Here is a 25,244-nt window from a genome sequence, read left to right on the forward strand (position 1 = left end):
GCTGCCACGTGTGTAAACAAGGAATAACATTATTTCTGGCCATTATATGATTTCCAGTATATGTTCCCCTCTGCAGACTGTACATCTGATTCTCAATTCTCTCAGAATTGGTCAGAGAAGCCTGGTTGCTGTGCTGTGTTCCATATGCTGGGGCACAAAGAACTATAGATCCTTCTTTGTAATATACACACAGATATAACCTCATCATGTAGGAGTGTACAGCAAGACTGAGCAGTGCACATGTGAATAAACAGCAGATAACTCCCCATTAGCTCCTTCTCCACCTCTGCGTGTCTCTCACTCCCTCTACTCTGTTGTCATACTGTTTAATGAGCAAGATGACTACTTTCTTACTCTAACATCCTAGCCTCTTCTGTCAGTCATTTGAAAGCCGGCAGTGGACAGCCACTAGGCAGAAGGGAGACCCCTAGTGGCCAGAACTTTAGAGTGATTTTTCAGCACAAATATGTACTTTTAGGTGAATAAAGTAAAAAGCCAGTGAAATAATTTGCAAAACTACTATCATCTAAGCAGAAGTTTTTTTAAAAAGTTAGTGTCCATTTAACCAAGAAGTTCAAGGAAATCACTTTCTTATACAAGCCCAGTAACTGCTGATTGGACCTGGCTTTTTTCATTATGAATTGTAGCAATTATGAATAATCTGCATTTTTACATAAAGATGATTTCCAGGCACAGACTAGAACAGCCTATGTTCTCAATATTTAAACATTTCATCACTACTAATATATAAGTGCATTTACATATCTTTCATAAGGCTTTTTCATTCTGCACCGGAATCGGACCCGGTGACCTTCTGCGTACCTGTCCGCAGTGTTCTTCATCTGTAATGTGGATGTGCCGGCCGGCACACATGCACAGTACAGATGACGTCGCGCCATCATTAGGCGATGACGTAGATTCGGCAGTGAAAACTGCGGACGGGCCACAGATCTGACTGTTTCCATTGACTTCAATGAAAGCTTTCTGTTAGAGATGAGCGTACTCGGATAAGCACTACTCGCTCGAGTAATTGGTTTTATCCGAGTATCGCTGTGCTCGGGTCTAAAGATTCGGGTGCCGGCACGGAGCGGGGAGCTGCAGGGGAGAGCGGGGAGGAACGGAGGTAAGATCTTTCTCTCCTTCTCTCCCGCCCGCTCTCCCCTGCTCCCCGCTGCGACTCACCTGTCAGCCGCAGCGGCACCCGAATCTTTAGACCCGAGCACAGGGATACTCGGATAAAGCCAATTACTCGAGCGAGTAGTGCTTATCCGAGTACGCTCGCTCATCTCTACTTTCTGTGCGGAATCTGTGCCAAAATAGGACATGCTGCGATTTTCCCTCTGTGAGCGGAAAATCGCTATTGATTTCTGCTCGTGGACGGGGAAAAGTGATTTTCCATAGCATGTCTATGGGCAGTATTTGCTGCAGAATCCAGAGGCAGACACCCGCTCCACATTCTGCAATGCAAATCCGGCCATGCGCATTGGGCCTAATACATATTTGATATAACATGAGCAAAGGAAGAATACCTATTTTTGTTCGAATGGTGGAATGAAGCTCGGCCTGCGGGAAGCGGAGTGAAGAACCCACCGGGTGAAGAATGTTATGTACACAGATTGAGACCCAAGGGGAGGAGCATGACAAAGTATATCAGGAGAAGAGCTGCAGAATAATCTAGTAGAGATCTACGAGTCATTTTTTGTTTGTATGGCCTTTTAGCAAGAAATGAAAATGATGCAACTAATAGCAATAAGGAGCAGAAGCTTGCCAGGTCTTATTGGCACTGCTTACATGAACTTTTCTTTGTCAGCAATGTAACTTGTATGTTCATGATGTCCCTATCATTCCAAGTAAGTAAGCTGAATTAAGAATGACAGCATTGAAGCAGATCACATCCCCTTACTTGTCAGACATTTATTCTTTTTTAGAACAGTTTCCCGGGTTACAATGTCTGTTACAATCACACAGTTTTCTCAGTAACTTTACAGATAAAGTTATATACAAGATACTATATATGTGTGCATATTTCTAGTACAGGCCCCGAATCACAGGAATCCACACTGTCTTAAACCGGCAGTGGCGTATAATAGAAATCACAAGCTGATCGATTGTATCCATATATGTTAAATGGGCATTCGCTTACACCCCTCCCCACACAATGGTTGTAAAGAAAATTGCACTGTTTAATCTAGGTAGAAGTTCTCAACCAATCTGTATGTTCTGCCTTTGGACCACCACAAGTAGTAAGGTTTGAAGCTAAATCTTCCAACTTAAAAGGGTTGAGTTCTCCACATTGGACAATCCTTTTCTGTTAGAAAAGTCCCCCTACAATAAGCTGATCACAAACTATAGCATTCCTGGGACCCCCAGAAATCAGCTGCCAACTCTGTGGGAACCTGGAGGTAGGTGTTTAGTTTCCTTGTAGCAAGAAAGAAGAATTATTGTTCATTGTTCAGTCTTTGCCGGAATTCACAGTAAACGATTATTCGGATTCTCCCGATCCAGCAAGAATCTGAACAATTATTGTTCAGTGTAAAAGGGCCCTAAACCAGATCTTTTGTATGGGCTGGTAAACAAGCATGTGTACTATAACAGCTCCACCTTAAAATGGGGACCTGCATCTACCATGGATATTATAAAGTATCTGCAAGCATTCCATTTAATAACACATAATATACTTGATGATTCCCAACCTGAAGCGACTGCAGAGAATTTGCTATTTCCGGAGGATGCTTCATTCTTGGATATTTTAAAAGTTAGTTTTTCTTGTCACATTGCAGGTCAAATAATTTAATTAGAGTTGGGGGGGAGGAGGGGGGGTTGTATCCAGTATTCGCTATCGGCAGCATCAGTATATGGTGCGGCAGATGACAGAAGTAATGTGCAATAGAGCCGTATTACCCATGGAATATTTAGCATTTTCTTCTATTAGTCATAGAGCAAATTAATGAGAATTTATAAACAGAAGTGAGAAATAAGATAAACAGCACAAAATATGTGGGAAAGAATGTTCAAGTACAATCCGCAGGTCATACATGTCATTAGTGAGTACGTGCAAAGTGTAAAATCTCGTCTCTAACCCTTACCCATATTCCAGTGCCATAATGTATTTTCAATATCCCCATCATGTAAAGACTGACCCAGCCATTTGGATATTTTTTTTTCCAGAAATCAATGCATTTTTAGATATAAAACATTTCTTTAATTGGTTTTCATTACAAATTTTTAACCATTTCCTAGCAGTGCTCCTCTACACTACACATTTGTGGTTGAGGCCTATGGCCACGATGATAATGGATGTAGCGGTTATGCAGCAATAATGAGATGTAACATTCCGCTGATAAAATAGGAGGAACGCCCTGTGCCTTGCTGATGCAAGGAGGTACTATAGAGGAACAGAACGAGATGTTTATGTCGGCAAGTGATGAGAAGCACTGTTGCTCCAAGAGTACTGTCACCTCAATGAGAGAGATATGCTTCCATTTTATTATGTAACGTTAAAAATAACCGAACCTTCCTATGGAGCGCAAAACTTATTAATTGTGCAATTGTTCAGTGAAGTTATAAGAAAAAAAGAATGTGCCGCCTCTGTCATGACTGTACCATCCTGAACCCGTGTCGCACCACCAACCACGACCTCCATGGCTGTAACATGAAGTGTTATCATCTCCTCCTTCCCCTGCAATAAACTGCTAATTTGCATCTCCTCCCGCCCCTTCCTCCTGTCATTCTGCCTGTCTGACAGATTTTAGAAGAATCTTGGTCCTCCAGCTTACACTATGTTAGAACATTTAGAGAAATGCTTTATATGCAAAAATTCATCAATTTAATAAAAACAATTTCAAATGAAGGCATCCAAAGCCTTTAAATAAAGCTTTGTCAATAGTGTTCATCACTTAAGCAAATACTTTATCATAATGTCCAGCCCTTGCCATCCTCTTCTTTTTTTTCCTTACTTTAGCAAGATAGCAGCAGCTGCTGACCCACCCAATCAGTTTATCTACGACAAATCCCAGAATTCTTTGCTGTGAGTTCTCGATTTTATCAGGACAAATTAGCAGTAGACATACTTTACCGTGAGTGGGTCTGTTTTCTGAACTATGCTTGCCCACTGCTTGTGAAGTGCATACAGGACGTAACCAATAGAAATGGGGAGACAATCAACAAAGTGCACACAGATGGTATCCTGTAGATGTTTTAGAAGGTCCATGAATTACCCATAACAACATTATATAGATAAGTTTTACAACTTTTGGAAAGTTCTAGAATTAAACCTAACTGAAGTAACCTTTAAGGCTATACAGTATATGTGTATGTCTTCCAAAGTGTTTCTTGGACAGACACAATTGATGGCAAATGTCATTTATATTCCTTTATTTACAAGCAGCCCATTGTGGAATGTCTTAACATTACATCTCCGTAGGGACAGTTTTATACAGTTAATGTGACCCTCGGTTCCCAGGACAAATTTTGAAGTTAAGCTGGAGTGGTAATATTACCTTGTGCTTTCTGTTTGTAATGATCTGCTGATTTTGCTGGCTCCTGAGCCCTTCTGACTTCTATGATGACCATGGGGCTTCCCTGATGCACATTGTGTATTGGTGGTCCATCAGTAGACACTGCCATGCTGCTTTCGAACTGGCCAGCTCTCTTCATATGAACAATGCTTGCCAATCCTAAAGCCATATGAAGTGATTCGGACTACCAATGCACAATGTTCATCCGGTTGTCATGGAAGAGCTATGGCCACCTTAGCAGACAGAAAAGGGACTCCAGAAAGGGCAGCTCCGGTGCAAATAGGTAATATTAACCCCCAGTCTAACTTCAAATTCTGTTCCTAGGCTTGCTTTAATACAGTGCATAGTCTGCTAATTTATAACTAAGCTATTTTTACACATTTTTCTTCACCTTCCTAAGGACTACTCAGTGATGCTAATACTAACATTTCAGGCCTTTGAAATTAAGAATCACTTTGCATTGCTGATTAAATCATTGAAAAGTACAACATAAAGCAAGTATTAAAAGTAATATATTCAAATGCTTTTAACTCCTTAGTTACAAGATGAACAATAGTATCAATACATGCATTTGATTCTTTCCCAGTCATTGAAATGACATTAGCCTTAGAACAAATTGATTAATCTGGCAAATGACCATGGTCTCTTCTTCATCTTTGGGTATGATATAAAGCTTAAATCTAAGTACTTGATGAAACTTCCATGGGGTATATATCTCTTCCAGACTCTTAACTTATTGTATAGATCAAAACCAATTGTTTGATGGAACATTCAAGCAGACATTGGGCTACTCTTGCCTCCTCCATGCTTGGAGTCAATTCTACTATAGACATTCCCCCAAAACATTCTTCTCTTCCTAAATTTCTGCAACAACCTAAAGCTTAGACTTTAACATTACAGCCACCACGGGTCTCCTCTTAAGTGCGTGTAATAACAGTCAGCTTAGAACCAGTTTTTATGGAACTTTCAGATGGTCATTAGTAATTTCCTTAATCCTTTAATGATAAATTGAACTTCAGTAATTGGTGGATAAACCTTTCCATGGGTCACTTACGTCTTCGCTGCATTGTGTAACAATGCTGTTGACTTATGTGGCCTTAAACCCCCTTTGCCAACTTTTACAAAATTCAGGTTATGGATAATTCTAAAGCACATAAATAAATGTTGACTAAATACTATTCGTAAGTGGCAAAGCTACCAATTTCTGTTAACCTTCTATGTATTTGGATTATATCATTTTAACATATTTTTATATGATAATGTTGGGTGTAAATCTCTTAAATGAAGTTTATTTTACAGCTTTACAGGTTTCAATTAATCTTCCCCCTAGTACATGGGGAAGGTTTACCAATCTGTCATCTATTCTGCATACGAATCAAGTGCCTATTAGTAAAATATGGTGGAGTCTATTAACCTAGCGCACACAAAAACTAGAGGAGCTGCTCATAGCCATTAGTGAGAATCTACATTAGCTTTCACTTCTGGTCGGGCTGGTCCCTATGGGCAACTTTTTAACTTTTTGTCTGCATTGTGCAAACAGACTAATTTTGATGACAGCCTTGCTATGTTAAAAAGACGAAAGTTTATACATGTATGTACAAGTAACACTTGTTTTATAAACACTACCAGTCAAAATCTGAGCTGTGCGCACTTTCTTCATATTTTCACTTTGGTGACCTAAAACCTAAAAGAACTGATACATCACATATTTACTGTACTTCATTTATGGGGTTACTTTATGACTGAAACAAACAATCCATCTGCAATCACAACAGTATTGACAGCTGGTGAAATAACATTTTCAACCCATGATCAAATAACTTCACAGCTAATGGTACTCCCAAGTGACAGGGATCGCAAGTAGCTAGAATCTTCCATGGGATCCGAGGATGCAGACAGGGAGGCTACTGAACCATATTTTTTCATTTGTCTAAAAAAGTAACAAAAAAGTTACTCAAAAGTAACAAAAACTCACAAAGTCAAAATGGGCACCACTTAATATTGGTCCCTTACATAGTGCTGCCTGTTTGCCCCTTTGTAGCCAATGACTTAAGCTTCCATTCATAGTCTCTGATTAGTTGTGTTTGCTGGTCCCTTCTCTGATACAATTTGTAGCTTTCCCTAGACAACATGTAAACTTCAAGAAAAATTATATTTGATAACTGGTTAATAATATGGTTCTATAGAACATGAAAATGTATCAAGGCTTTCATGTAAGGCTTTAAGGCCCATTGATGTGGGTATCATATTTACTCTTAAAATGTGGGGCAAGCCGCCTTCTCTGTGAAGTATGGCCTTTTTATTACAGCTGTAGGGAGATAAAACTATCCTGACATGCATGGTGTAATAAATAGTTGTATTGCCCTTGAAGTTACAATCCTAGAGCATCTTTTCTTCGAACTCTTAGTTCTACAGTTCATCTGCTATTCCTCCTGGAAATGTAGTAAATGCTTTATTCCCATGCAATAATGCTCATCTATCTTTTCCTACATGTCAGGGGGGCATGTCAAATGATCACATGTGGCAAGCGATGTTTGAAATCTGCACAATGCGCATTATTACTTTATTTAACTGGTTAAGAATAGGAAGGAAACATAACTATTAGCCAATATACACCAGTTTTTATATGTGGAACACTGTTCTGATTGCAGCTTTATTTTTTATTTCAGTCGACAAGAAATGTTAATATAAGACAATATCTTCATGTAAACTACAAAAATAGACATATCTGTCAATGTGGGCCAATAATAACATTACAAATGTATGTTGTCATAACTGTTCACAGCACCAGAACTAGATTATTATCATATAATCTTATCCATGATCTACCCAGAAAATGGAAAACAGAAAAAAGGAAACCAAGGAAAAAAATATTTACAGTCTCATAAGATAGAACAGCTTTTTGACTGAGGTGCCTGCTCAGCTACTGGGACGTTTCCTCCATTTTCTTTCCCTGTCGCTGCTGGGGCTGTAGAGACAAGAAGAAATCATGAGTAAATCAAACATCGGGCTATAGGTCACATGAGTAGGTTCTCCAGGTTAGGGTAGGGTTACACAACGATCTTGACCGAAACACACATTGCAGGGTCAAAAATTGCTGTATGGCAATTTAATGCATGTGGAGGTAGTTGTGTTGTGACTCGCAAGTTGAAATGACCCCAACCTGATAAACACGAGAAATCTAGTAGGTTAGAATTTCCTGTGGTTGTTGGGTTGGAGCCACTTGGGAGTTGCAGTGCATTCACTTACAATAGGTCGCGATGCAGTGGTGGCACACTGCAATCTCTGGCCATATAATATATTTCGTTGTCAGAGACACATAGAACAATTGACAGCAGAAAAAGACCACATAGTCTGTCTAGTACACCCTTAACAGTATGTCCTTTTTACTTTTCTCTTGAGATAGCTCTATGCTTATCCCGGGTAGCTTGAATTCTTTGATTGTTGATTTTCCAACCATGTTTGTTGGACATTGTTCCAAGAATCTACGGCTCTTTCAGTAAACTAATATTTCCTGACGTTGCTTCTGGTCTTTCTCTAACTAATCTCAGATTGTTCCCCTTCTAGTGTTTAGCTTCCTAAGAAAAACTCTTCCCCCTTGAACCTTTTTTATACCTTTAACATATGAAATAGTTTCCATCATGTCCTTCCTTTCCCTGTCTTCTTCCAGGCTGTACAGATTAATTTCTTAATCTTTTCTGACAAGTTTTGTTCTTGAGTTTTGTTCTTCCATAATTTTTGTAGCCCGTCTTTGGACTCTCTTATTTATCAATGTCGTTCTGTAGGTGAGATCTCCAGAACTGAACACAGTATTCTAGATATGGTCTCACCAGAGCGCTATACAGTGGATCACAATCTCTCTCTCTCTCTCTCTCTACGGGTTATACCTCTAAACCCCTATTTACACGCAAAGATGATCGCTCAAAATTCATTTAAAACTTAGGGAGAATGACGGTTTGAGCGATCATTTTTCATAAGTTGCTAATGGGCACTACTGCCCATTAGTAGCTTATTAGCTTCATTTGCATGTAAATGAGCCTCCCTTCGCTGTATGCAGATACAGCAGGTTTTCTTTCTCCATACTTTCACTAGTGATTGGAGGCTTGTGCTGGTCTGTGGTGGGGTGGGGCTCTGCTGTTTTACAGGCTGCATGGGTGTTGTAGTACCTTCAGGTACCACGTTTCCTATCTTTTAGGCTTTTTGTTACTTAAAGGGGTTTTCCAATGAAATACTATTGATGAACTATCATCAGGATAGGTCATTATTAGTTAATTGGCTGGGGTCTGTTGCTCGGCACCTCGACCAATCAGCTAAACGGGCGCATGCTGTCAGCGCCGCAAATACATATAGGTCGAAGTGGAAGCCTCTGCGCCGACCTCTTTGTCGTGGCCAGTGCTTTTAACTGCAGGTACAGCTCCAATTGAAATCAATGGGAGCAATGCCTGCAGTTACAAGCGCCGGGGCTACAACACGGGAGGTCACCACGGAGGCTTCTGCTCTAAATACAGAGAGGTCAGAGTGGAAGTCTCCGCGCTTGACCTCCGTATAGTAGCCGGCACTTGTATAGTATAGTAGTAGGCACGGTTCCCCTTAATTTCAATGAGAGACGTCACAGCAGTTACAAGTGCCGGCCACTACATGGAGGTCGGTGCAGAGGCTTCTGCTCCGACCTCTGTGTTATTGTGGTGCTGGCAGCATGTGCCTGCTCAGCTGATTGGTTGGGGTCTCAAGTGACGGACACCAGCCGATCAACTATTGATAACCTATCCTAATGATAGGTCTTCAATATTATTTCCCTGGAAAACCCCTTTAATTTATAGCTCGTGCCTTATTGTATCACTACCTGGCTTTGCAGGCTGGATGCCTTCTCTCTTCTGCTTCTCCTCTTCTAGAGCTTTCACTTTTGCTTCATGCTCATCAGCCAGTGCCTTCCATTCCTTTTTGTTGTTGAGAATCCTGTCATACATTGGTGTTATTTCTGGGTGGAATCTTGAGAATTCCTGGATCAGGACAAAGAACCGTATATTAAAGATTAGATCTGGTTATGTGTAATGGCAACTTAGCTTTTTATCAGTGTTTATCCAATGAAATCATGATCAGTGGTGTCTTCTTTCCTTGGAGATGAAGTATGAAATGTGCCAAGTTCACTGGGAATCAGATTAGTATAGTGTATGCATAGAGTGTTACATAACTGATCCAAATTCTACTCTTGTAGTCTGCCATTCTGATATATTTACAGAAATTAATAATGGCTACAAAGAAGGGTAGATCATAGAGGTAGCCTATGTGGCTACTATGGAGCTCTTGATTTCATTTCCTTTGCTACAGCATGGTGAGACCTTTTGAAGGACCCGTCTCCAGAAGGTGTTGTTAGCAAGTAAATTAGTGGGAATTTTGCCAGGGGCTCATGGAAAGGTTGTGAATGGGTAACGAGCACCAGACTAACCTTCACCCTCCCTGAACAACTCAAGCGCTGGGCTAGCTTTAGCAATTCCAGTGAAATGCAAGCAGTAGTTGTTACGTGTGCTGCTAGGATCTGTAGTTATAAGCTTCCTAGCAGCACAGACCTCACAGGGTTAATTGATTGAGCTGGCTGGGTGTGGTACTTCCTGCTAGCCATTTTCCTGGGTCTGTACTCACATATCAACCCATCTCCTGGTCAGTCTCTGTCTGGTGTTCAGGGTGAGCAGTCACGAATCCTTGTCTGTTGAAGGTTGCTGTGTGATTTGTGCCCTGTGCTGGTCCATGTCCGTTTGTTCATTTATATTCTGTCAGTTTTGTGTCAGCTTGCTGTGTGACCTGTGATCTGTGTCCTGTCCTGTTGCAGCTTGCTGTGTGAACTGTGTCTGGTGCTGCTGGACTCCTGGTTAGTGTAGGGACTAGCGGTATAGCCGGGAGCCATGAAGTGGCCTGCTAGCTTTCATGTTTTGTACAAAATGTCACCTAACACTTGGTATTTATATTCAGCTTATCATCTGTTACTAGCATTTTGGCTGTTGTATGCTGTGTATTCTGGCTCTGTGTGTCCTGTTGTTCAGTCCGTGTCATGTGGCATGTGAATGTGTCCTGTTCTGGTGCATGGCTCCCAGGATCAGCTAGGGCCCAGATCCGAAGACCGCTTGGCTGCCCTTATTGGGGCAATGTCCCTGCTTAGGTAGGGCCATGCCATGCCTCCTTGTAGAATAGGGTCAGTTTGCCAGAAACCCGTGTGCGTACCCAGTCCTCTCTTGGTCATGATTGTGTGGGCCCCGAGCTTGGTTTGCCCACACTATCGTAACAGTAGTAGTGTGCATGCGCAACCATTGCTCCATTCATTTATAGATGCTCAGAACCCCCATTTTCCTGACCAGTAGGAATACCAACATTCAGATCCCCACCAATCAGGAAGTTGTCCCCTATCCTGTGTGTATAGGGGATAATTTTTTTGTGCTGGAACCTCATTATCTATAACCTTCATTCTTGTAAACGCCAACATTTCTATTTTACTACTACAGTTAGGGTGTAAACAGATGAGCATGTTATAATCCCGTTATGTGGCTGTGAAAATCTTGGCCGCATAACGGGACAAAACCATTGATTTTAATGACTTAATTTCCACTATTCTCATGCATTAATACTACGTGCGAGGATGATAGGACAGGACTTATCTTCCCGCTTTTTCTTTAAAGTCATGTGCTATAATGCAGAGTTTGAGTAGTCTAGGAAGAAGAAACGGTTCATGCTCTAATACACTCCGTAGCGGTAAGCATATTAGTGCATACACCCATGGGTTTTTGCCCATAATCAATCTTATAAAAATTACAAATGACCGATAGACAATTATATGTTCTAAATTGGTTTCACAGTGCTAGTGGGCTTACAAATGAAGGAACAGTAACGAGGCCCCTAAGGGCTCCTTGCCTAGCTAGCCACATAAGAAAGCAATGCTATGAGGACTCATAGAACTCATATAGTATTGTATATTCTATATAACAGGGCTTCTCACTCCTCAGATCAATATATTTTATCATATACGGTAAGCTAATACATTTTTGATTGATCATTTTATCATTAATTCATATATAAATAGGAATAACTTACCTTATAAACAAATGTACAAACAAAATCGATAAAACCACATTGCAGCTTGGGCAGCTCTTCCGCTTTGTTCCTGTCCATCATTGGCTATAAGAAAGCCAGAAAAGAGTTATGTTTTTCAGTAGAATATTGTCTGTTTGGTATAAGTTAAATAAATGTGCTCAGTGCTCATTTCTAATCTCTGGATAGCAGCAGTTCCTAGAACAAAGGGGGGAATATACTAAAGCTTGGCATTTCTGGCAGCGGGTTTAGTACAATGTTCCCTTGTGCGTGGTGCACTGAATAGTGCGCACAACTCTTCATGTATTTAGCACATCCCAGAACCTCTGTGCGCCCTCTCAGAAATGTAGGCCAGGTTTGACCTGATATCAATTTCTGGTATAATTTACACTGGTTTATGGTGTTATTTTATACATAAGTCTGCCGTTCCAGGATGACCACGCCTCCTTCTGACAAGCCACACCCACTTTTGGAAAAGGGCCGTGTCAAAAGGAGAAAAAGTCATAAATACCCATTTGCACAATATGTTGCGACGTTTTTACGCCAGAAAGGGGTGTAAAAGCTTTTACAAATCTACCCCAAAGTCTATACTGTATACCTGTAGTGCAAGTAGTGATATACAAGGGTTGCTACAAAACGAATGCCTCCCATTTTATTATGTTGGCACATGATGTCAGAGGGAGATGTTGGTGGTATGACAATAGAGTTTAAGCCTTCCAGCCAATAGCTGTTAAATCTTGTTGCCATTGGACAGATGGCAGCAGAGGGGCAGTCTGACATGAAAGTGTGTATAAAGTAAAGGTATGTCACTGAATTCCTCTATGCGGAAAAAAATGCACCCATTGACACTCTTCATTGAGGTCATGTTGTCTTATTGTGGTAAAGACATTCAGTAACTTGGTTCCCAACATCTTATTCAGACATGATCTCCCAGTTTTGTATTTGGTAACTTACAATTGGGTTTTGTTGCAGTACGGTTCTTTCCAGGTCACCTTGTTCCCAGAACTCAGCAGCAACAAATAATGCAACCTACAAGATAAAGCAAAGGTATGTAATATAACAACACCGGTTCATACAGTCACTATTACACAAGGCCAGCCATGTACAATATATCTTTCCATTGATTTACACTGATGTCGATGAAACATTTTGTCTGGAAAACCCCTTTAAATTACATGAAGGGATGAATGCAAGCTCAACAAAACTTTATATTTCTTAATAGTGGCCCCCAAAAAGTCTTTTTTTTCTATATATTGGGTTATTCAATTACTTTGTAGAGACGCTATATTTTCTGGGAAAACAAAAAAGTGATAAGAGCAGAAGGGACGCAGTGCTCAGGTGAGCGCTTCTGCCTCTTCACTCCAGTCTCAGCAGCAGTTGCTATGACATGTCCAAGGCTTTGGACAGTGACCATTTACATCCTCCAGTTGCTCCTTTCCTGTTCCTTAGAAACAGACTACAAGATACCATTCTCTTAGTAACAGCACATGTTGAAAAAAATGACAATTTTGACTGTTGCTAAAAAGAATCTGACATAATTCTTAAATGTTCTGAAACTGACATCAACAAAAGAAAAGGCTTTAATATTTCATGCCTACATTGATCTACCTTAGCTGAATCTAGAATTCAAGCATGGAAAGCTCCGAGCAGCACCAAAGGGGTTTTACTCTATACTTTTATTCTGCAAATGATTGGTGGTCAATGATCCTCTGACATGTAAATTATCCATAAAATATTAGAAAATCTCTTTGTCTAGACTTGCCCTTTAAAGGATAGGTCATCAATAGTTGATCAAGCGCCTGCTGTCAGCACCGGCATACATGGGAGTCAAAGCCGAAGTCACTGCCTCAACCCCTGTGTAGTGGCTGATGCTTGTAAATACAGGTGCAGGTCCCATTGATTTCAATTAGAGCTGTGCCTGCAATTACAAGCACTGGCCACTACACAGGGAGCAGAGCAGCAGCTTCCACTCTGACCCCTGTGAATTTGCGGCACTGACAGCCTGCACCCGATCAGCGGATTGGCTAGAGTCCCAAGTGGGGGACCCCAACCGATCAACTATTGATGATCTAGCTTGAGAATAGGTCATCAATAGTATTTTGCCTGGAAAACCCCTTTAAATTACATGAAGGGATGAATGCAAGCTCAACAGAACTTTATATTTTTTAATAGTGGCCCCCAAAAAGTCTTCTTTTCTATGTATTGGGTTATCATACTTTGCTCTGGATCTCCCAGGGTTTTGCAATGGCTGACAAGTCACATGCAGTCATCATCATTGCCCTAGAAAGAAAGAAAAAAAGGATTTATCCTGAAGTGCTGCTTCATTGTATAGACAGCATACACAAAAATTATATCTTCAGTAGATAAGTAGAATCATTAGGCAGACTGCTATCCTAATTGTATATTCGTCTATTACTCATCAGTATTAAATAATTAGATTTATCCTATGGTTTCCTTGTAGTAACTGTAAGTACTGAAGTGGTAATCACACCACTGGTCATCACTCAAACTCTCCTCTGTAATCCATTCTGAATACAGCAGCCGGGTCCATAATTTTGCCCAACTGCTACAATGATGCCTCCACCCTCTTCCAGTCACCGCACTGGTTGCCCGTCCTACATCTCTTCCCTCATCTCTGTCTGTCCCCTTATCCGTGCTCTCCGTTCTGCTAATGATCTTCCGCTAAATTCTTCCTTTACCCGAACCCTCCGCTGCTGTCTTCAAAGTTTTTGCTGAACTGCATCCGTTCTGTGAAATACCCTACGCCAGATAGTCAGGCTAATACCAACACCCACAGTTTAATGTATCTAATTCCCTAATCTGATTGTTGTTCATAAATCCCTGTTCTACATTCCCCTTGGAAGCTGACCTCTTCATCCCACTACATCTCCTACACCTCTTACACCTTAAAGCATTTTACATCTGTACGTATATAAAGATGTAGTGTGCACCAATATGAGGTTTGGCGCACTAGATCTGTGTATTTAAGATTCTGACTGATAGTTTGGCATGCTGTACTATTTCTGTACCAGTTCAGTCAATGACTCTGGGGTTAAGCAAACAGCATAGGTGTACTAAGCGAACTATGTAGTGTTATCTGAAATTCAACTTTTAATGAACTGCATCTGTAGATGTTGGTGGTTACTGGCTAGAGATGAGCGAGTATACTCGCTAAGGCAAATTACTCGAGCGAGTATTGCCATTTTCGAGTACATGCCTGCTCGTCTCAAAAGATTCGGGGCCGGCGGGGGAGAGCGGGGAGGAACGGGGAGGGGAGAGCTCTCTCTCCCCCCCCCCCTCCTCCCTGCTCATTCCTGCAACTCACCGCTCCCCCTGCCGGCCCCCGAATCTTTTGGGGCGGGCATGTACTCGAAAATGGCAATACTCGCTCGAGTAATTTGCCGTAGCGAGTACGCTCGCTCTTCTCTATTTCTGGTTCACACAACTTTATGCATACTACTGTATTTATATGAAAGATGGCCGGACTGTTATACAGAACAAGCACTTGTACCTAAAATCTTAAAATGCTTGTATTTAAACTTGAGTCCTAATGTGTAAATGAAAAGATATATACATTATATGTAAATATACTGTATATATATGCAGATATAGATCCTTCATACAGAGAAACATAAATGTCTATTTCGACCCCTTCCACCCCTAAAAAAGTTGGAAGGTATACATGTAACATACATGATAATTTCTTTGCGGGTCTGTTCCAGCTTCATATAGTCTGTCCAAGCTGCTTCACTGTCGTATGTTTTAGACTGGTCTACTATCTTCTGGAACATGGCCCTCTTTCTGTAAGAGAAACAAAAAAGTTCCAAATATTCTGTACTTTCCACATCCTGGATTTGTATATGCGGCAGATAGAAAATGAAATAACAATGAAAGCATCATCTTACATGTACTTTTCATTTGCAATTACAATATAAAATATTGCTGCTTTTGAACCATGTCCCTATTTACATACTTTTTGCCCAATTCAGTGTGAGTCTCTTTATTAGGCATTTAGTGATTATTAGATATGCTGATAAGAGAAAATGCAGATCACAGCCTTCATCTAGCTTCTGACAAGAGTAAAGGTACCTTTACAGGGACAACTGTCTGGTACATAATGACCCAACAGCCACCCCACAGACTAATACTCTGGGGCTTTCACACAGGAATCATAGTAGTTCAGTGAATGGAGGTGGAGCGCACTGGAGATCTCTGCCGGCCACCCGCTTTCACTCCAGGCCATCATTCATATGGCTGCTTTAGATGAGCTAAAAACTAAGTGACTCCGACTAGTAACCGATTTCTTGCTCAGTGCCCTGCTGGTGGCCATGTGTATGCAGAATAACTGTCACCTGGACTTGCTCTTTCCAGTGATGATTCAGGCAATAATCACCCGGTGTAAAAGTGTCTTTAGACTCACACGTTGTCATGTCTATATGCCAAAGGTTTATGCAAGCTAGAAATCATTGACGACTGTTATAAGCACAGCACACTAATTTTCTCAGCGGGTGGCGCTGATAGCATTCTTTTAGCTGGTATCCTGCTGGTAGCTCTCAACGGGATACCAGCTGAAAGCTCCGAGAACAACGCAGCTGTTTGCAAATAGAAAACAGCTGCATTGTTCTCAGAGCTATCGCGGCAGTATCCTGCTCCACCTGCATTGACTCTTAAGTAGCTAATTACCTACTTAGAGTTATGCAAAGATGATTGCTCAAAACTGTTACTCAAACTGTTGTTTGAGCAAATTTTGAGCAATCATTGTTCTGTGTAAATGGGCCTTAAGACTTTGTCTGTTTGTATGTGGTAATCCCAGAGTATTTTTGCAGCTTCATTTTGTGCCTCTTTTTCGGGCTCCTGGTCCCGGTAGTTCTTTATTGTGGACAGACAGCAGTTTTTGAAGAGATTGCAATTAATTATTATTGTTATGATGATGATTATAACGTCTTGATGGTATTTTGACAAGTGTGAGTTTGAAGCTGAAGAGTAGCTATTCACTGTTGCACTAGTCATATGACTGTAGGCTTTACTGGACCTTAACTGTTGTGGAAACCTAACTATATACAGTACAGTATTTATGTTAGAGAGTGTAAGAAAATAAGTCCTCTGAACATGTCTATTGCATTATCCTTTCACACACAGTAGAAAATCTGCCGAATACTTACTTGAAGTACAAAGCCAAATCTGTTGCAATAATTGCAATATCCATCATATGGATGGCGTGATCATACTGTCTCCTGTTCAGGTTCTGGTAGATGTTTATTGACTGTGAATAATAAGGCACATGGCATCAGGTGGATATCTTCTCAAGAAAGCTAAACATATAGCTATTGTACATTACTTTATCTGGTAAGAGGCCTGAATTAAATCCCGTATTACAGTCTAGAGTTACATTCCCAGGTCCAGTGGTTGTCAATGGAAAACGACCTTATGGACAGACACCCCTAACTCCTTAGCAGAATTGTGAATGTAGCTATATACTATAATATAAATTGTAACGCCTCCCCTTTTTTCTCCTTGTATCTCTCTACTCCTTCCTCCCCTTGCCCATTCCTTTCCCTGCCATGTTGTCTAGTGTGTCTTGTCCCCAAGTCCTGTATTATGTATTTGTTCTTGAGTTAGAAACTTGCTAATAACAGTTCGGTTCATCTGTTACTTAGGGGGATGGTGCCTTTTCTAGGTTCTAGTCTTATTTATGATAGACTCAAATGTCTCCATTGTTAATGCCTTGGGTATTTTCTTTGTTAATCCTGATTATATGTGCATGATCTTTTAATAACCCGATGCCTTGTGTTTTTCCTTTTATTCTTGTTTGCAACAAAATCTTTAATAACAATAGATTAAGCATAATTCATAGAGGTTTTCAAAACACTGGAGGAGATCTGCTAAGCTAAATCACCTGGTTCAGTTTACACAAAAATTAGAGTATATGTCTTTCACCCCATTTATTATATGTGTTTGACAGTTTCTATGCGTCACTGGACAAGGAGGCGTGGTTCAGTGGGAAAGGGTGTAAGCATATTTTAACTTTTGAGCTATATGTTCCCAAACATTACAATTGGCTAGACTAAGCTTTTATGACTAATCCATAGTTGGGACTACTGCATTCATTTTTATCTTCTCTTAATCATATTTTATTAAAAAGCCTAGTAACTGATCTCTGTGGATCTCTGAAGCTGCAGCTGACCATACATTTCTCCTGTACTAATGGATAACCATGTGATAAATGGAAGGTTTAATTCTATCAGAGCAAGAACTACTATTAATTCAGCTTCACGCTGTTTCTTTTATGGGTTACTTCGAGCAGAAGAATGATTCTATGATATCTATATGCCCTAAGTAGACATGTGGCTAGGGGTTGAGTTTGTCAAGTAACCTCTTTAAGCTAGGGTTCCTTCTTGGATTGTAACTCTGGCTAGTAGAACCTAATGCACATCGATTCGAACATCCAGGTAGCCATTTCTGCATCAATTAGAAGAACATGGGACATTGTGTGACTAATGCCTTTTCATTTATAGCAGTTTGGGTAGAACATAATTCTGTAGGCTAATGAAAAAATACAAGAATACAAAGTCTTAAAAAGTTGACTTTGGTCAAAATTTTGTAATTATCTAAGATGGTTTAACTTTCAATGATAAATTGTACATTGTATATAATAATGTTGATTTAATTAAAAACTGGTTCTTGTGTGCCTCTAATATTTGCATATGATGTCTGGAATCCATTTAATATTACCTCATCTTTAAGTAGTGTCTTGCTGAATTCCAAATGATGCCTTTCTAGGATAGAAGACCCATGAAGTTTTGCTAGTGGATGTCCTGATCTGAAAAGAAGAACAGTTCAGGTAAGGCCCTAAGTTTAAATACTATACATTATAAGAGGAAGGAAAAACGAACTAAGCATTCTCCCTGGGAACTTTCTACTGAGATGATGTCAGCACTAAAAGAGGAAATTCTACTACAGGACAGACAGAGTGCATAGACTGTGTTAGTGAGTGGGGGATAGGTGCCACAGCTTGCAGAGGAACTGCAGCTGCTAGAGAGGAAATAAGCAGCAGGAGACTGCTTCTGCTCCTGGGTGTAAGAAGGGTAGTTTGAGTTGCTCCTGTTGTACTGTCTAAGTAAATGCCTGGATTCACGAAGAGAAGCTGTCTAGAGAACAAAAAGAGCAAGGAATTATGTGGCAGGTCAACAGAACAAGACCAAAGAGGGCACCAAAGAGTCTGTTGTTAATGAATTGTAAGTGAGGCCAGCCTCAGTAAAATCGCTAGGTGTGCACACCGCTAAAAACTATGTGATGGCAATAGGTATGGCTAATACAGACAGTGACATTGTGTAAATTCCAGGTACTCAAATCTGGGTTATGGACTGTGTACTTGGATATTGAAAACAGTTTTTCTAAAAGATTGAGTGGTATATTGATCGCAGAAAATGAAGTGTTAACCTCATCATGAATGAACTGTACATTAGGTTGTGAGAATTATATTTCTGTTCTGCAGGACTGATTCGGTTATAGCATTACTACTACTGCCTGCTTGTTATTATAACATTACTCATTTTAATGTCTTTGTTAGTAAATAAAGATTGTTTTGTAACTCCTTCTGCTGCATTGTATCCTGAATCTGCATCTCAACACCACTTACTTGCAAACTATCCACTGTCTATAGCACATACTAGAACTTAACATTGGCCTTTGACCTTAAAATGACCACTCATTGTCTAGAAATAGCATTAATGAGATTGAGAAATCAGTCTACAACAAAAAATATCCAAAGTATACTACAGTAAAAATGTAAATGATGTCCATGTAAACTTACTTCATCTGGTATAAGTTGTTAGTACCTCGGTGGTCAATATCATGGCAGAATGCAGCAGTCACCATCGCCATGGCCTCCAGATCAGAAAAATAACGTTTTAATTTTCCTGTCTAAAACGAAAAATAGAAAGCTTTAACCAACTGAAGGAGAAATGATGCTGGCCATTAATGGTAATAGTATACACTCATTCTCAAAAAAATCAAGCACCTACAAGGAGTTGTCGAAATCAAATGAAACTTTCTATGTGTTATTGTAACGTTGATATAAGTAATTACGATATCAGAGCAAAAGAAGAATGTATTGCAGAAAACTGAACACTTGAATGGACGTTCTACCACCATGTTGGGTCGCCTCTAGCGTGGATGTAAGATGTGATACAGGCTGAATGGAGTCATACAAGTATTTTATGTTATCCTGTGGCATATCGGTCCACATTTACTGTAACTGAGCCTCTAGATCATGCAAACTTGTAGGCTGTTAAAGTTGGTGTCCCGGATAGTCCCATACATGTTCTACTGGCAAAAAAAGCTGGTGATAAGGCAGGCCACGGACAATGGAGGGACTCCTGTGACACCCTTGCTGTTTGCAACTGAGCATTATCCTGCTGGAAAATGCCTCTTGGAAGCTCTGCAGGATGTCCTGAATATATCACTGAGCTGTTATTGTCCCTCATACCACTACTAGGGGTGACCAGCTGTCATATGCAGTTGCCCTCTAGGTCATCACACCAGCACTGGAGGCCATTTGCAGGTCCACAACAAAGGCAGGTTCAAGTGCTCACCCCTAGGTCTCTAGACACGAACATGGCTGTCATCAGAGCCCAGATTAAACCTAGATTCGTTGCTAAAGGCAACCCGGTTCCACGCCATTGTAGTCCAGTTTTGTCATTCCTGACATCAGTGCAAATGTCAAAGATAGTATATGTAATGGGCACTGTGAGACCAAATTCTTTCAGCCAAGTGCCTAGAAATGGTTCCGACAGACACAGGGGCCTGTAACAATGGTGCCAGCTATCTCTGGATGGCAGACAACAAAACAGTTGGACCTGCTCGTATTTCTCAGATGATCAGACAATCCTCTCTACTGGTGGTCTGCTGGGGGGCCTTGTGTACATGCCCTCACATATCCACTGGTCTCAACACCTTCTAACAGCCTGCTCAAAACAGCCCAGGTGGTAGAAAATTTGTTGATATAACCATCCAGCTTCTCGCATTCCAATAATGCACCCCCTTTCAAACCCTGTTAAATGGTTGAAATCTCTTGGATTGCATCGTAGAGGCGTCTAGTGGTCAACAAGCTCTACTCAAGCGGAAAAAGAGGTCCACTGCACACATGTAGCCTCTGAGAGCCTTTTTGTAAGCCAAGGGTAGGACCACTTTTATGGCCTCAGGTGGCAAGACTGTTCATCTAATCATGCTACAACTCTAATCATTTGCATATCTGCCTGAGATGTAATGGCATGCTGAGTTTTGCAATAAAATGCCAACTCCTTCTAGATCAGTGTTTACCAACTTCAGTCCTCAAGGCCATGCTTTGTGGAATTCCTTAGTATTACACAGGGGATGAAATTAAAGTCAGTGCTTCAGACATTGCCAAAGGTGTTCTTACTATAGAATCTCCTGAAAACATGACCCGTTGGGGTGTCTTGAGGACTGGAGATGGGAAACACTAGCACTTGAATTTTTTTTGCAAAGTGTGTATGCTGTTGCAGAAATCCTACTATGCTACTAGACTAACCAGGTAATTTAAGTATCAACTGCTTGGAGGTTACAGCTAGTGATGAGCGAGTATACTCACTAAGGCACTTTACTCGAGCGAGTAGTGCCTTAGCCGAGTATATCCCCGCTCGCCTGTAAAGATTCGGGGGCTGGCGGGGGGCGGGAAGCGGCAGGGGAGAGTGGGGAGGAACGGAGGGAAGATCTCTCTCTCCCTCTCTCCCCCCCGCTCCCCCCTGCTCCCCGCCGCAACTCACCTGTCACCCGCGCCGGCCCCCGAATCTTTAGAGACGAGCAGGGAGATACTCGGCTAAGGCACTACTCGCTCGAGTAATGTGCCTTAGCGAGTATACTCGCTCATCTCTAGTTCCAGCCCAGTCATTACCAAGATGCAAACGTGTATCTGTGCTTTAAAATAAATATTCTACATTATCAACACTATTACTAGTATTATAATTTCCTTACCATGAGGAGAGTGAACATGGTTTGTCCCACATTGAAGCCATGTCTCCAGTTGTGATAGGTAATTTTTCGGTACCCTTTGCTTACTGAGAATAAGAACCGCACTAAAACCTGTGTGATAGACATTGCATTTTGTTAATGATTTTCATTAAAGACACAGGGAGCAAATAGGTAAAATAAGAAAGAGATGAGCAGTTTGTTGCACGTATCTACAGAGATTATTTTAATAATAGGATCAGTTTGTTGCTACATCAGGTCAGTGCTCTGAAGGCCTTTCTACAAGCAACAATTATCGCTAAAACAGCCGCACCACTGAATGAACTGACAACATTTTTGCATAAAATCACACATACAGATAATGTCTTTTAATTATCTCTATTTCCTGAATAGCTAAAGTAAATTCAGTAGGAGTTGTTTGCTTAGGTGGGCATGTGTTTATGTGATGGATTATCTGGCCAGCAGATTCGATTGTCTTCTCCTGGAATGAGTCTCATTGTGTATGCAAGGCAAACAAACACTTCCTGTTCAAGTCTGCAAGCTGCTCAAAAGACTGCAGGAATTTTATTTAAATGGAATGTCTTTTGAGCAGCTGAACAATGGTTTTTATGCTGGCTAAAAACCAGCCGCAAAAGACAAGTGAACAAATAGTGCACACGTAGCGATTATTATTTTCTTTCAGACGTTTGAACGAATTTTGTGCGATAATCAATGCGTGTAAAAGGGCCTTAAGAGGTGAATTACTCTTCAGACTCATGGGAAGCAAACTTTTACTGTCATAGTTCATAACTAGAGATGAGCGAGCATAATCGGTAAGGCGATATACTCGAGAGGGCATCGCCTTTTTTGAGTACCTGCTGGCTCGTCCCTGAAGATTCGGGGGAGGTGCGGGGGTGAGCGGGGGGTTGCAGAGGGGATCGGGAGGGAGAGAGAAAGAGAGGGATCTCTCTCACTCTCCTCCCCGCTCCCCCTTGCTGCCCCTGCCCCCCGCCGCCCCCCGGAATCTTCAGGGACGAGCCAGCAGGTACTCGAAAAAGGCGATGCTCTCTCAAGTATATCGCCTTACCGAGTATGCTCGCTCATCTCCATTCATAACATGATAGAGATTTTGAAGTGTGCAATTCACGTCCACTACAAAGTCTAATTACCTCTGTGAGTTCTTTCACATTGAGCAATTAATTATTGGAACGAGCGAAAAAGTTGCTGCTTTCAAACAAGTGCAGATAATTCGCTTAAACTTTAAAAAAAATTTGGTCATAGCTCATTCAGTCCATCGTTGGTCTGTCAGGGGAGTCTGGAAATGGTTTGCGAATGATTGAACGGTCATCTCTTACACAGACTGACTGGCAAACAACGAACAATGATTTATATGCCTGCAAATTACCATTCATAAAAACGTTCACACAAGCAAAAGTGAGTGGTAATTGTTCAGTGTAAATGCACATGCCAACGACCAAACGAAGAACGATAATCGTCCAATTTTCGTTTATTGATCATTTTGTGGAAGCATAAAAATCATCGTTGGCTCATTCACTAATCGTCCGGTTTGAATAGCGCTCATTCAGTCATTCTCGTTCACTTATACAGTGAATGTAAACAACTGAATGAAAGAGTGAACAATGTATCTGCCTGTATAAACAGGCTGCATAAGCGAGCAAACTCTGACATTGTTCACTCATTCACATGGTAAATCGTTTGGTGTAAACAGACCCTGGGTCTCTAGCTTTTTACCACTCCTCTGTAGGCCTTATTCACACAAGTCTTTCATTGCAGCCATTTTGCCACAATAAAAGGTTTGCCAAAAATGACGGCCATCTGAAGCATTGGTTTCCAATGCCTTTTTTCAGGTGGGAGATTTTCTGGCATGTAAAAGCGGCCATCCGGAAAAGATAGCACATACGCTGTGGATTCCCATCTTGTCCTATCTTTTGACCGCGATCAGCCGGCAACTCCCATAGAAGCCTATGGATGCTGCTGGCAAGGGGAGGGGGAGGAGCTTCAGCAGTGGCCAGCCCTGCTAAACTCCCTCCCACCTCCCTCCCTTTTCAGGAAGCTCCCATAGGCTTCTATGGGAGATTCTATTGCAGCGATCAGCCGGCAAAGGGAAGAGGAGACTGCTTAGCATCGCTAAACTCTCTTCTCTGGCCGACGTAATTCTGGGTTGCAGTGTATTTATGCTACACCTAGCAGTCTGAATGGGCAAAAAAGGCAAGATTTAGCCACGACTTGATCGTGGCTTTCTCTCGTTCATGTGATGCAAATCTCAATGCCCGTGTAAAAAAAGTCCTCAAGGAGGACACTCTTGTCTCTGTCTCCTGTTCATGGTCTCCAAGTTATTTTTAAGCTGACGAGTAGTTGACCAAGTTCTTCTTCAATTGAATGATTGCAGGAAGTAGTTTCTGCCCCCCTAGTTACTAATAGATCTCACATGTCTTCAGTTTCCCAGATACATTGTATCAGCAGCATACCTTATAATGCTGCATTATGGGAGGCATTGGTGGCCCTTTAAAGTGCTCCCTGCAGAATGTTTCTTTGAACTGTCGATGTAACCTATTTATGCTGTAATTTATGTCCAACACTGTAAAGTGACTAACAATGAATGCACTTACCTCTTGAGGTATATGGAATTTGTCAACCACTTCTAATTCGTAGTACATCTGAATTGCACATTTTACTAAGAACAGCTCTGTTTGAGGCAAATCACTGAAGTGGAACTCGTAAATTTCAGCGTCTGTTGGATCAGGCAGCTCTTCTTGCTGTAAGAGTAGGAACAATAAGTAGTTAGCTAATAATAGGGAAATGAATCTTTTCTAGATTGCTGTTTGGCATTGTGTTCATGCTAGCATTACAGCAATTTACAAAGATGACAATAATAACAAAAACTGCCTTATCCTCTAAAGAAGTCATGGAAGTGTAACCGTCCTATGTGGCCCTCAGCCATTATGACGCAAACAGGTGAAAACTGTGGGGTTGTACATGTTTTATTTCAACCAGTCATGCAAGGAGTTCAGGAATGTGATACTGTAGCCTCTGATTGGCTGCAGCAGTCACCTGACTTCCAGTGATGTCTGCTGCTACAACAAACACCGGGACCACAGCGGGGCTGCAGCACTGGATCCCGGTGATGGTGGAGGAGTAAGTAATACTCAGTTTATTTTACTACAGCCAGCCCTATTGACTTGACGCTGTGCAGTAACTACCAACCCCTTTAAGACATGGATAAAAACAGCAGTATAGAGAATGAATGTTAAAGGGACGTACTTAGAAAAGCCTGCAAAGTGCTCTCTCCAATCTAATCAACTAAATTCTTCAGACAGTGGAGGATTCCTTTGATTTTATATGCCTAACAAGAACTGGTATGTACCTTTTTTAATATTAGAAGAGAAGAGAAATTTAAATCAGCCTCTGTTCATTTTATTGTGAAAGGCCAAGGAACAGAGAATTCTATGCAGATTCATTTATGCTCATATATTTTGCTCAGTCTTATTAGAAAATTAAGCAAAATGTAAATTAAATTTAAATAGCCTTAGTCCGTTATACTTTCATTTGTAATTTTTTCAGACAACTAAGCGAGGCATACTTTCCAGAATTTTCCATTGTATGAAAATGACACTGGTTATTTAATTAGATAATTTACTGTCGCCTTCTATTGGAGAGTACACC

General features: G+C 41.0%; 1 protein-coding gene across 1 annotated transcript in view; it reads right to left on the reverse strand.

The window, feature by feature from the left end:
• Positions 1 to 7,354: 7,354 nt before the first annotated feature.
• PDE6A (phosphodiesterase 6A) overlaps positions 7,355 to 25,244 on the reverse strand; it is a 71,952-nt gene continuing 54,062 nt past the window's right edge. The window contains exons 12-22 of the mRNA XM_066591312.1: positions 24,191 to 24,337; positions 21,588 to 21,695; positions 19,408 to 19,517; positions 18,327 to 18,414; positions 16,757 to 16,857; positions 15,288 to 15,395; positions 13,811 to 13,874; positions 12,549 to 12,623; positions 11,598 to 11,681; positions 9,361 to 9,517; positions 7,355 to 7,485 (exon numbers count right to left, since the gene is read on the reverse strand). Of these exons, the coding sequence (XP_066447409.1) occupies positions 7,400 to 7,485; positions 9,361 to 9,517; positions 11,598 to 11,681; positions 12,549 to 12,623; positions 13,811 to 13,874; positions 15,288 to 15,395; positions 16,757 to 16,857; positions 18,327 to 18,414; positions 19,408 to 19,517; positions 21,588 to 21,695; positions 24,191 to 24,337 (1,128 nt within the window). The 3' untranslated portion in view covers positions 7,355 to 7,399. The remainder of the gene's footprint in view (positions 7,486 to 9,360; positions 9,518 to 11,597; positions 11,682 to 12,548; positions 12,624 to 13,810; positions 13,875 to 15,287; positions 15,396 to 16,756; positions 16,858 to 18,326; positions 18,415 to 19,407; positions 19,518 to 21,587; positions 21,696 to 24,190; positions 24,338 to 25,244) is intronic.

The sequence above is a fragment of the Eleutherodactylus coqui genome, chromosome 2 (genome assembly GCF_035609145.1).
Source record: "Eleutherodactylus coqui strain aEleCoq1 chromosome 2, aEleCoq1.hap1, whole genome shotgun sequence".
Classification (NCBI taxonomy): Eukaryota; Metazoa; Chordata; class Amphibia; order Anura; family Eleutherodactylidae; genus Eleutherodactylus; species Eleutherodactylus coqui.